The sequence below is a fragment of the Oncorhynchus masou genome, chromosome 19 (assembly GCF_036934945.1).
Source record: "Oncorhynchus masou masou isolate Uvic2021 chromosome 19, UVic_Omas_1.1, whole genome shotgun sequence".
In the NCBI taxonomy this organism is placed as follows: domain Eukaryota; kingdom Metazoa; phylum Chordata; class Actinopteri; order Salmoniformes; family Salmonidae; genus Oncorhynchus; species Oncorhynchus masou.
Window position 1 is genome coordinate 28,183,255 of NC_088230.1, and position 12,296 is coordinate 28,195,550.

General features: G+C 44.1%; 1 protein-coding gene across 4 annotated transcripts in view; it reads left to right on the top strand.

Annotated features, from left to right (window-relative positions):
• LOC135506106 (AT-rich interactive domain-containing protein 1B-like) overlaps positions 1-12,296 on the top strand; it is a 92,217-nt gene that overhangs the window by 13,359 nt on the left and 66,562 nt on the right. For 3 of the 4 annotated variants that reach the window (XM_064925540.1, XM_064925543.1, XM_064925541.1), the window contains exon 4: positions 9,712-9,822. The exons of the other annotated variant lie outside the window; for it this stretch is intronic. In XM_064925540.1, coding sequence (XP_064781612.1) covers positions 9,712-9,822 — 111 coding nt within the window. The remainder of the gene's footprint in view (positions 1-9,711; positions 9,823-12,296) is intronic. 4 annotated transcript variants of the gene reach the window in all.

Consider the following 12,296-nt stretch of genomic DNA (forward strand, 5'->3'; position numbering starts at 1 on the left):
CATAATAATTTCAAACCTTGCTTACATTTGAGTACGATCACATCAGGGCTTCTGTTAGGATCATCTGGCGCCGGGAAGAAATGAATTTACCCGCCATGTAAGAAATCCACCAGACCCCACCAGGCATTGGGTGCATAACCCATTAGGGCATCTACCCACGATGCTCAGAATGACAGACATCACATGTGGATTATGGTAATTCATCTTAAATTAACAGAACATACAACTCCTGTAATGAAGCAGCCAATAAAATGTACATTTTCAAACATTTGCCAAAATGAAATTGGCAGGAAAATACAATCTAAAAAGCCCACCTGATAGTGTTTCCATAGATACACAATCTGTTAGAATCTAAATATGCAATGACTAGGACGGGTTGCTACTAGGACGGGTTGCTACTAGGACGGGTTGCTACTAGGACGGGTTGCTACTAGGACGGGTTGCTACTATGACGGGTTGCTACTATGACGGGTTGCTACTATGACGGGTTGCTACTATGACGGGTTGCTACTATGACGGGTTGCTACTATGACGGGTTGCTACTATGACGGGTTGCTACTATGACGGGTTGCTACTATGACGGGTTGCTACTATGACGGGTTGCTACTATGACGGGTTGCTACTATGACGGGTTGCTACTATGACGGGTTGCTACTATGACGGGTTGCTACTATGACGGGTTGCTACTATGACGGGTTGCTACTATGACGGGTTGCTACTATGACGGGTTGCTACTATGACGGGTTGCTACTATGACGGGTTGCTACTATGACGGGTTGCTACTATGACGGGTTGCTACTATGACGGGTTGCTACTATGACGGGTTGCTACTATGACGGGTTGCTACTATGACGGGTTGCTACTATGACGGGTTGCTACTAGGACGGGTTGCTACTAGGACGGGTTGCTACTAGGACGGGTTGCTACTAGGACGGGTTGCTACTATGACGGGTTGCTACTAGGACTAGGACTGGTTGCTACTAGGACTAAGACATTTACACCAGAGATCTGTAATATAATAACGAGATGCTGATGTCTCTGCCTTAACAATGGCAGTTGTTGTCCCAAAGACGGGAAAGCAGGCTTCAAGCTTAAGTTACAAATAAGCGCATAGAAACGCACTGGGCTTATTTTGGACACATTTTGGCGAGAGTGTAAGCTCTCGCTTCATCACTTTCTCCCAAGCCCCTCCTCCTACCACTCACAACAACAAAGATGAGAGATCACTTCTTCCTCTGACAAGCGGTTTCAAGACATTATTTTACTGTAATAGAGAAGTTAACCTTTCCAACCATACCCTGTTTCTACTCCTCAAATTTCGAGGAGAGCAGACACTACTAAAATGGATGTACCAATGAATATGGTACCACGTATTGCTAGCAGCATTTTAGTCAGATCAAGATTGTTATACTAGCTGTTTAGTCTGTTTTTTAAAAACTTTGCAATAAGCATATAACTATTATCAAAGGAATCGGCAACTCATTCTGAGAAATAAGTCAGGCCACTTGATTTCAATGTGTGAACAAAGTGGACAGGCTAGCATGCAGTTCAAACCGAGACGGACAGAAGGGTGTGTTCTTAGCAATTAAACTGGTTTGCCTTGTTAGCTGAATTCCGATCAGAAATTATACCTAGATCCAAGTTGGCTACACCTGAAATATAAATATTAGCTGGGTACTAACTAGCACGTGGGCTTGTGCTTGAGAGATTGAGACCTGTGTTAATTTTCTAGAATACCTGCTACATTATTAGTGAATGTGCATTATGCATGGTTCTGGTTACGTTTGTAACAAAAAGGGCATTTTTAAAGACTAAACTGAAAGCCTGATCAGTTTTTATTGGCCCCAAAAATATTTTATGGTTGTGGAAGGCCGGTATTCAGCCTAGGTATAATTACACAAACTCTGAATTCATTATTGCTGACTGTTTTAAATGCAGTGGATTTGACCTTTTTAATTGTTCAACAATGCTTATTTAGAGACAACATAAAATAAAATTGAGATGCCCATAAGTCTGAAAAAATGTAAATGTGAGTTTTAGGCCCTATCGCTCAGCCCTAATAGTGGGGGTCCAATGGGGAAGTAAATGTAAATGTGAGTTTTAGGCCCTATCGCTCAGCCCTAATAGTGGGGGTCCAATGGGGAAGTAAATGTAAATGTGAGTTTTAGGCCCTATCGCTCAGCCCTAATAGTGGGGGTCCAATGGGGAAGTAAATGTAAATGTGAGTTTTAGGCCCTATCGCTCAGCCCTAATAGTGGGGGTCCAATGGGGAAGTAAATGTAAATGTGAGTTTTAGGCCCTATCGCTCAGCCCTAATAGTGGGGGTCCAATGGGGAAGTAAATGTAAATGTGAGTTTTAGGCCCTATCGCTCAGCCCTAATAGTGGGGGTCCAATGGGGAAGTAAATGGAAATGTGAGTTTTAGGCCCTATCGCTCAGCCCTAATAGTGGGGGTCCAATGGGGAAGTAAATGGAAATTGTCTGTCTATACAGAAAGAGAGGAATCCAGGATAATTTAGCTTCTTTAAAAAAAAAAGAGCTGTGGATTGTTTCAAATTGCAAGCTCATAGGCCTTATGCCTATTTGGAAAGCCCGCCATTTGGGCAGCGCGCGTGGCAATAGGCCTAGCTGATTGAGTTGTGGCAGTCAGTAAAACACATCTGAAATGTGTGTAGATAATGTGTCTTGAGAAGAAAGGGAGGGGTGTGGTAAAGATAGAAGCGAGTCCAAGCTGTCTCTTGCCCATTCATTGTGTGAATTGTTTGCAATTTTGATTAATTCCTCATTACATATGTCATCAGTAGTAAATGTAATCCCCGTCATTTGGATCCATGAATTTATGTTAATGCATGTATTAATTAGTCAATTACAGTTCTCATTCTTGGAGTGGAAATGTTGTTTGCGGATTTCACAACCTGTTACACTTGTGAGAAAGTTTTGGTTAATTTCATAAACATTTACGAGATTAACAAAAAAACTGTCATTGTCTTTTGTTTGGAGTGCTCCATGTGAGCAATTAGCACTTATCTGATTTCTTTGTCCTGAAAATGTTGAGGGAGCGCGCGTGCCTGAGAATGCATAGAAGTACCTGGCCTGCTCTGTGGAAATGTAGGAAAGTGTGTTGATAATATATTGAAACTATACTTCCTCACAGTACGCTATTTGAAAAATCTTCTCAACAATCTCCCCCTCGATAACCACCAATCCTCTGGGTGAAAGAGCAATGGAAGTTACAGGCCTACTGCTGCATTGGCCTATAGGCTATGAGTTCCATGCACTCATTTCTTTAGCTGCCAATGGATCATGGTGTATTGATGCATATGGCAGAGGCTGGTGATGTTGCATTAGTTGATTTTTAACTCTATCAATTTAATTAAGATTTTTCTGATGAAAAAAAAAATATATAATGAAAATGCACATACGAAAATCATAACTACGCCTTCCCAACTTGAAAGTCACGCGCTGCCTTTAAAGTCTTTTTAAAATAATTGCCTCCACGTTTCCATGGTGAGATTTTGTCTACAGGCTACTTTGAAGCAAGGTAAAACATGTCTCCATAATATAAGATGAAATATTCAGGTTTTAAACAAATTAGTTTGTTTTCAAAATGCACACTACCTCCAGCTCACATTGTGAAGTGGAGAGTGAGGCACTGGCAGCCTGTTGCCTGCACTTGAATGGGAGAGTCAGCTTCAATTATCAGTTGAGGATTAAAAATAGTAGCTCTTTTTAATCGTGCACCAATACTGTTTTTAACACGCGATTTGCATTTAGAATTGTTGCACAATGAATGGGCTTCTAAAAGCAGGTTTTACTGAAGCAGCAACCAGGTGAGGAGCTGCAGGAGAAATCACGCTCAAAATAGGCTCTGTACGCTGTACGCGTGTGATAAATCAGATACATGAGGACTAACAAGAATAAATACAGGCCAATTTAATTCCACTAAATTATGAAATCAACCCATAGACTGATACGCATGACGGTCAAATGTATTTCCGTCAATGAATAAAAAGCATTATTTTGCAAAATGATTTTTTTGTCCGGGTCATTTTTCAGATTTCGACAGAAATATGGCTGAGACGCAAAGTAAGTTCAAGGAGAGGGGCTACAAGAACGATCAGATTAATATTGCCATTGAGAAAATTCAAAACAAAACGAGACATGAACTTTTTCAAGGTCAGTCTCGCAAACATTTACATTTACATTTAAGTCATTTAAAAAAAGACGCATTCTTGTGTTCTAACTACCCGCTATTCAAAGTGCTCTGAACAAATTAAGGGAATTGTTCACAAACATTGGCACATCCTAAAATCCGATGATAGTCTCAGTAATGGGCCTCCCGGGTGGCGCAGTGGTTAAGGGCGCTGTACTGCAGCGCCAGCTGTGCCATAAGAGACTCTGGGTTCGCGCCCAGGCTCTGTCGTAACCGGCCGCGACCGGGTGGTCCGTGGGGCGACGCACAATTGGCCTAGCGTCGTCCGGGTTAGGGAGGGCTTGGTCGGTAGGGATGTCCTTGTCTCATCGCGCACCAGTGACTCCTGTGGCGGGACGGGCGCAGTGCGCGCTAGCCAAGGTTGCTTGGTACACAGTGTTTCCTCCGGCACATTGGTGCGGCTGGCTTCCGGGCTGGATGTGCGCTGTGTTAAGAAGCAGTGCGGCTGGTTGAGTTGTGTATCGGAGGATGCATGACTTTCAACCTTTGTCTCGCCCGAGCCCGTACGGGAGTTGTAGCGATGAGACAAGATAGTAGCTACGACAGCAATTGGATACCACGAAATTGGGGAGAAAAAGGGGGTAAAAATTTTCGGTAATGTGTTTTCGGACCTTCCCTTCCCTTATTCTCGTACACTCTGATTTACCACCCCAAGATATTCCTGAACAACGTCTATTTGCGCCCCTACTGGATGGAAATTACAAATTTAATGGCTGTGCTCAATGCAATGGCACTTATAAATGTAGATCCTTCAAACACCCACAAACAGGGAAATCGATCCCAATAAAAGGTGTTATTACATGCTCCACTAAGGCAGTTATTTTTCTTATAACTTGTCCTTGTGGTAAAAATTATGTAGGTAAAACAAAGCACAAATTAAAAGTACATATCTCAGAGCATCGTAGCACCATTAGGTGTAAAAACTTTACTTACCCAGTTGCGACCCACTTCTTGGAGGCAGGCCACTCGATTTCGTCTCTGCGTTATATTGGCATCGAACATGTCACCCTCCCTATGAGAGGGGGTGACCCTGATAATTTATTGTTAAAGGTCCAGGCAGCTTCTCGTTTTAACTTAAAGACCCTTGCGCCCTTCGGTCTCAACGTAGACTTTGATCTGAAGCCATTCTTGTGATTATTGTGACTCTGCCATTGTAACTGTTTGTAAGCTTGTGTAGTCAAATGAATCTATGATCGTATGCTATCCATTTGTTTGTATGCTGTTCTTTGTATGACATTTTAATACTTGATAATTAACCAATGTTATTAGGCCACTCTTGGCCATGATTAGACACCTGTGTCTTTTGACACTACATAAAGGAGTCATCCCGCAGTGTTTGTGATTATACCCTGATGAAGACAGCTTGGCTGTCAACTTTGATAATAACATGTTTTGCATCTGAGCTCCTAGAGTGTGCGGCTCTCTTTTTATTTTCAAGTTTTCTACTCCGCTAGCCAGCACCTCTAGCGAGCACCTCGAGCCAGCTCCTCGCCTAAATAGGTGTGCGTTTCTTTTTCTTTTAGATTTTTTTGCCGGTAACAGTTTTCAGCTTTTCATTATTTTTTCCAGCCAAAAGCCATAAATTGCCAGCTAACGGAAATCCTGGATCACATATACAGTATCTCTCTTTGCCTGGTAAGACTTTCAGGGCTCTACGATTGGCCTTTTTGTTTTTACAAGGAGCACGTGTGCGCCTAACTTGAACGCTTTAGGAGCACCAGGTTGCGGTACAGTGAAGTAACCATTGATTGCAACAATTACCGTCTGGGTGATTTGTTTTCTAGGCATACTGGTGCTCCTAAAAAAAACGTCAGGTCGCACAGCGGGTAAAATGGGTGCACTGTGAAGAATTCCAAAATTAAAATCACTTTGCGCCGATTTGCTGGTGTTTTTACAGTCTTATGTCCCTCCCCCCCACACACTATTTTTGGGCTCCGAAAGCTAACTAAAGTCACCAGTGGGCCACCAGTTGGGGATTCCTAACATAGGGAATAGGGTGTCATTTGGAATGCATGCTGTGGTTGACTGCAGCCCGGCAACTTGGCTGTCACGCCTGCTCTCCGTGAAGAACTCTCTCCTGAAGGGAGCAGCCAGGGTCCAAGCCCTCCTCTGCATTTTACTGACGCTGTGAATGCAGCTCTCGGCTTAGATTGGAGGTCATGTTACGCTTGGCAGGAAGGATGAATTTGGCCTTAAAATCGGCTTTAAAGTAAAGAGTAGCTTTTCTCTCTCCGGATCCGTTTGACTGGATAAAGGCCTATAGTTAACAAGAAGAGATGAACCTGGTCAGGCAGCCCTACCACTCTCATAGTCTGCGTCTCTATGGTAACAGCACACCCTTGCAGATCCCTGCAACTTGATGAGTGTTTTCTTCTGAAATGATTCACTAGAATTCGTTGGTACTTAAGTGTCAGCACCTATAAAAAAAACTGAATAGTACTGAGACACGGGTTAGATGCAAATCTCTTTTAAAATAAGGAATGCAGCTTTTTGAGGGCACAACAATCATGATAGGTGAAATAGACGTGATTACATAATGAGCCGGTTGCTTGCTGGCGACGGGTGTATTCTTGAGCACCCAGCGGATGGTTCCTTTGGGGTATAAAAATAAAATGTACATTTTAACACGTAGCTGTGCTATTGCTGATACAGTCTAATGTATTTCTTGTTGACCTCCATCACATAGAGCCTGTCAGAGCTAATATGTTGCAACTCAAATGGCTCCCTATCCCCGACATAGGGCTCTAGTCAAAAGTAGTGCACTGTGTCCCATGATCAAAAGTAGTGCACTATATAGGGAATAGGGTGCCATTTGGGATTCACGTATATTGTGATGCTTTGTTGCCACTGGATGATTTGTTTAATTCCCTGACATCACGCATCACTCGCCGTACCTCAAACACATTCCCTGACATCACGCATCCCTCGCTGTACCTCAAATACATTCCCTGACATCACGCATCCCTCTCCGTACCTCAAACACATTCCCTGACATCACGCATCCCTCGCTGTACCTCAAACACATTCCCTGACATCACGCATCCCTCTCCGTACCTCAAACACATTCCCTGACATCACGCATCCCTCGCCGTACCTCAAACACATTCCCTGACATCACGCATCCCTCGCTGTACCTCAAATACATTCCCTTACATCACGCATCCCTCTCCGTACCTCAAATACATTCCCTGACATCACGCATCCCTCTCTGTACCTCAAACACATTCCCTGACATCACGCATCCCTCACCGTACCTCAAATACATTCCCTTGGAACATATTTTATTACTGTGTAGCCAAGCATTTCACAAGCAAAGGAAGTCTTTAATCTGTAAGCTATTTGTAATATCGCTGTTTGTCAGCCTGCCTGGCTGAGAGCTTGTACAACACTATGCCTACTTTGCACTGTGTGAACGTCCTTAATGATCTGGAAGAGGTATTGAAGAATGGAAAAACAGACCCGCTGAATTTAATTTTGTTCTATAACGCATACAAACCCCAACTCTAATATATCATCCGTCATATGATGCATCAGCAGATGAAACCCATGTTCATCCCAATGTATGCACAACTCAAGTAGAGTTGAGTGGGGGTGGAGTTGGCCTCTGGCTGGCTGCATACTTTCACTATGATTCGTTTCCTGTGCGTGGCCCTCCCAGACACACACACAGAGTACATGCCCCACTCCTCTCCTCTGGCCCTCCCTGCCTGTTGAGGGAAGTGGTCTTTATTGTGCCAGAGCAGCTGTTCCATACAACCGGCATGTGAGCGAGTACGACAGAGCACTGATGGCATCCTCGGAGTGTCAACATTGGCCTGTGTCTGACCTGGCCGTGACCCAGCTATCACTGCACTCCATTTGAGTAAACCTGGCCAGCCCGGCTCAGTCTGTAAATATCTCACCAGGCTACCGGCTTAATGGGACTAGTCTGTGTTTTTCTCATTGCCTCATTTCAAACAGACTGATTCTCAGTGATCTGACTGGCTTCCTCCTGAGTATTTGCTCACCTCAGGAAATGGTAGGCTCTCGTTTTGAGGAAATCCTACAAAATAAATGAACCACAGAAGATTTCATGTCTGCTGAGTCACTGGGCTGCAGGCCAGTTTATACTAATCAGTATGATTTATTTTATTGAACCTTTATTTAACTAGGCAAGTCAGTTAAGAACAAATTCTTATTCACAATGATGGCCTACTAAAAGGCCTCCTGCGGGGACGGGGGCCTGGTATTCAAATAAAAAATATAGGACAAAACGCACATTACGACAAGAGACAACACTACATAAAGAGAGACCTAGGACAACAACATAGCAAGGCAGCAACACATGACAACACAACATGGTAGCAACACAACATGGTACAAACATTATTGGGCAAAAAGGTTAAGGTAGAGACAACAATACATCCCACACAGCAGCCACAACTGTCAGTAAGTGTCCATGATTTGAGTCTTTGAATGAAGAGATTGAGATAAAACCGTCCAGTTTTAGTGTTTGTTGCAGCTCGTTCCAGTCGCTAGCTGCAGCGAACTGAAAAGACGAGCGACCCAGGGATGTGTGTGCTTTGGGGATCTTTTAACAGAATGTGACTGGCAGAATGGGTGTTATATGTGGAGGATGAGGGCTGCAGTAGATATCTCAGACAGGGGGGAGTGAGGCCTAAGAGGGTTGTATAAATAAGCATCAACCAGTGGGTCTTGCGACAGGTTTACTGAGATGACCAGTTTACAGAGGAGTATAAAGTGCAGTGATGTGTCCTATAAGGAGCATTGGTGGCAAATCTGACGGTCGAACGGTAAAGAACCTCGAGAGCACCCTTACCTGCTGATCTATAAATTACTTCTCTGTAATCTAACATGGGTAGGATGGTCATCTGAATCAGGGTTAGTTTGGCAGCTGGGGTGAAAGAGGAGCAATTTACAATAGAGGAAACCAGGTCTAGATTAAACTTTAGCCTGCAGCTTTGGTATGTGCTGAGATAAGGACAGTGTACCGTAAACAAAACAGTACAAATCATCCATTCTCCACTCCATGTTTGAGCTCTTCGGATTAAAGGCAGTTGTTTGTTGGCAGAGGGGGGGCGCATTTTAAATGTCAGCAGAAATGGATTAGTAAATTTCTGTTTCACTTCTCCTTCAACCTGCATCTCTCTCGCTCGCTCTCTCCTGTCCTCTCTCGCTCTCTCCTGTCCTCTCTCGCTCTCTCCTGTCCTCTCTCGCTCTCTCCTGTCCTCTCTCGCTCTCTCCTGTCCTCTCTCGCTCTCTCCTGTCCTCTCTCGCTCTCTCCTGTCCTCTCTCGCTCTCTCCTGTCCGCGCTCGCTCTCGCTCTCTCTTGTCCCCTCTCTCGCGCTCGCTCTCTCCTGTCCCCTCTCTCGCGCTCGCTCTCTCCTGTCCCCTCTCTCGCGCTCGCTCTCTCCTGTCCCCTCTCTCGCGCTCGCTCTCTCCTGTCCCCTCTCTCTCGCTCTGTGTGTGTGTGTGTTCTGTCCTTCTCTGTCTGTATAGGAGGTGTCACAAGAGGGCTATGTCAATAGGGCCCAATCTGCTATGACCCCTGGGAAGCCCAACCATGAGGAGATGGGCCTCAGCCAGCAGGACAGACCCTGCAGTCTACCTGTAAGTCCACTTCAGTTTCTGAAAAACACCAGGAAGCACTGCACCACAAAAGGTGCTGTAAGGCTACTTCACAACCACTGGAAACGCATACTGAACAGCACTCGAAATGCACGGCAAAATGTACTGAAGGAACTGCAACACACACACATCCAGGGTTTTAGTTTACTTAATTGACTGCCTTCAATTGGAATTGAGCTCAACCCTGAGGCACACACACTGCATCAGCCTACCCTTTTAAATATTTATTGCAGGGCAGGAGCCATGTCCTTCACATGTCAGGGCTGACATGACCTTTTGGGTCCTTGCCACTACTTTAACAAGACCACAGGGCTGGGACCACGGTGGGACTCAGACCCAGCACCATATTACCTGTAACGTGCACTACTTTAACAAGACCACAGGGCTTTAACTGGGACCACGGTGGGACTCAGACCCAGCACAATATTACCTGTAACGTGCACTACTTTAACAAGACCACAGGGCTTTAACTGGGACCACGGTGGGACTCAGACCCAGCACCATATTACCTGTAATGTGCACTACTTTAACAAGACCACAGGGCTTTAACTGGGACCACGGTGGGACTCAGACCCAGCACAATATTACCTGTAACGTGCACTACTTTTGAAGGTTCCATCTGGTCAGAAGTAGTACACTATGGAATATATGGTGCCATTTTGGGAGTCAGATCTTAACTATACTTCTCTTCAGATGACACCAAGGGATTGGTTTTCCATACACAGATTAAGCTTGGTCCTGCACTCTGTAGGGTGCCATTAGGGACTTGTCTCTAGTCGCTCTGGGCCAGTCTCCCACTAACGCTGAGGGCTGGTTCTCCATGGCTGTTGAGCTGACTTTGCCCACACAAACCTTATTTAGGCTGCTGTCTTATTGAGGAGGGTTGGAGAGAGCGAGGGTGCTGAAGGGCTCTCTTCAACCTTACTCCTCCTCATTCCCTGCTGCAGTCTCCTCTGTTCGGCCGTGTCTAAGTGCTCAACTGAGTCAGTCAGGGTGGGCCCACAGCCCTCTGAGTTAGTCGGAGCTCTTCCTCGTTGCTCCCATCCACTTATTTTTCCTTCTGTTTGACTGTCCATTTCATAGTTACTGATACAGCATTGTTTTGGCTGCACAGTCAACGGATGTGGACATTAGAGGTGGAACGATTATGATTTTTCAACGCCGATACCGATTATTGGAGGACAAAAAAAGCCGATACCGGTTTAATCGGTCGATTTAAAATAATAATAATAATAATGTATTTGTAATAATGACAATTACAACCATACTGAATGAACACTTAATATAATACATCAATCAAATCAATTTAGCCTCAACTAAATAATGAAACATGTTCAATTTGGTTTAAATAATGCAAAAACAGTGTTGGAGAAGAAAGTAAAAGTGCAATATGTGCCATGTAAAAAAGCTAACGTTTAAGTAAGTTCCTTGCTCAGAACATGAGAACATATGAAAGCTGGGGGTTCCTTTTAACATGAGTCTTCAATATTCCCAGGTAAGAAGTTTTAGGTTGTAGTTATTATAGGAATTATAGGACTATTTCTCTCTCTACCATTTGTATTTCATATACCTTTGACTATTGGATGTTCTTATAGGCACTTTAGTATTGCCAGTGTAACAGTATGGCTTCCGTCCCTCTCCTCCCCCCTACCTGGGCTCGAACCAGGAACACCTCGACAACAGCCATCCTCGAAGCAGCGTAACCCATTCAGAGCAAGGGGAACAACTACTCCTCAGTGCGAGTGACGTTTGAAACGCTATTAGCGCGCACCTCGCTAACTAGCTAGCCATTTCACACCGGTTACACCAGCCTAATCTCGGGAGTTGATAGGCTTGAATTCATAAACAGCAGAGCTGCTGGCAAAACGCACAAAAGTGCTGTTTGAATGAATGCTTATGAGCCTGCTGGTGCCCACCACCACTCAGTCAGACTGCTCTATCAAATCATAGACTTAATTATAACATAACACACAGAAATATGAGCCTTGGGTCATTAATATGGTAGAATCCGGAAACTATCATCTCGAAAACAAAACATTTATTCTTTCAGTGAAATATGGAACCATTCCGTATTTTATCTAACGGGTGGCATCCATCAGTCTTAAGTATTCCTTCCTTCCTGATACTTTGCTCAACCTTTAATGTTATGTCATAATGTTATGTCATAATTACGTAAAATGCTGGCAAATTCGTTCGCAATGAGCCAGGCGGCTCAAACTGTTGCATATACCCTGACACTGCGTGCAATGAACGCAAGAGAAGTGACACAATTTCACCTGGTTAACATTACCTGCTAACCTGGATTTCTTTTTGCTAAATAAGCAGGTTTAAAAATATTTACTTCTGTGTATTGATTTTAAGAAATGCATCGATGTTTATGGTTAGGGACACGTTGGGGCAACGACAGTCCTTTTTCACGAATGTGCACTGCATCGATTATATGCAACGTTGGACAC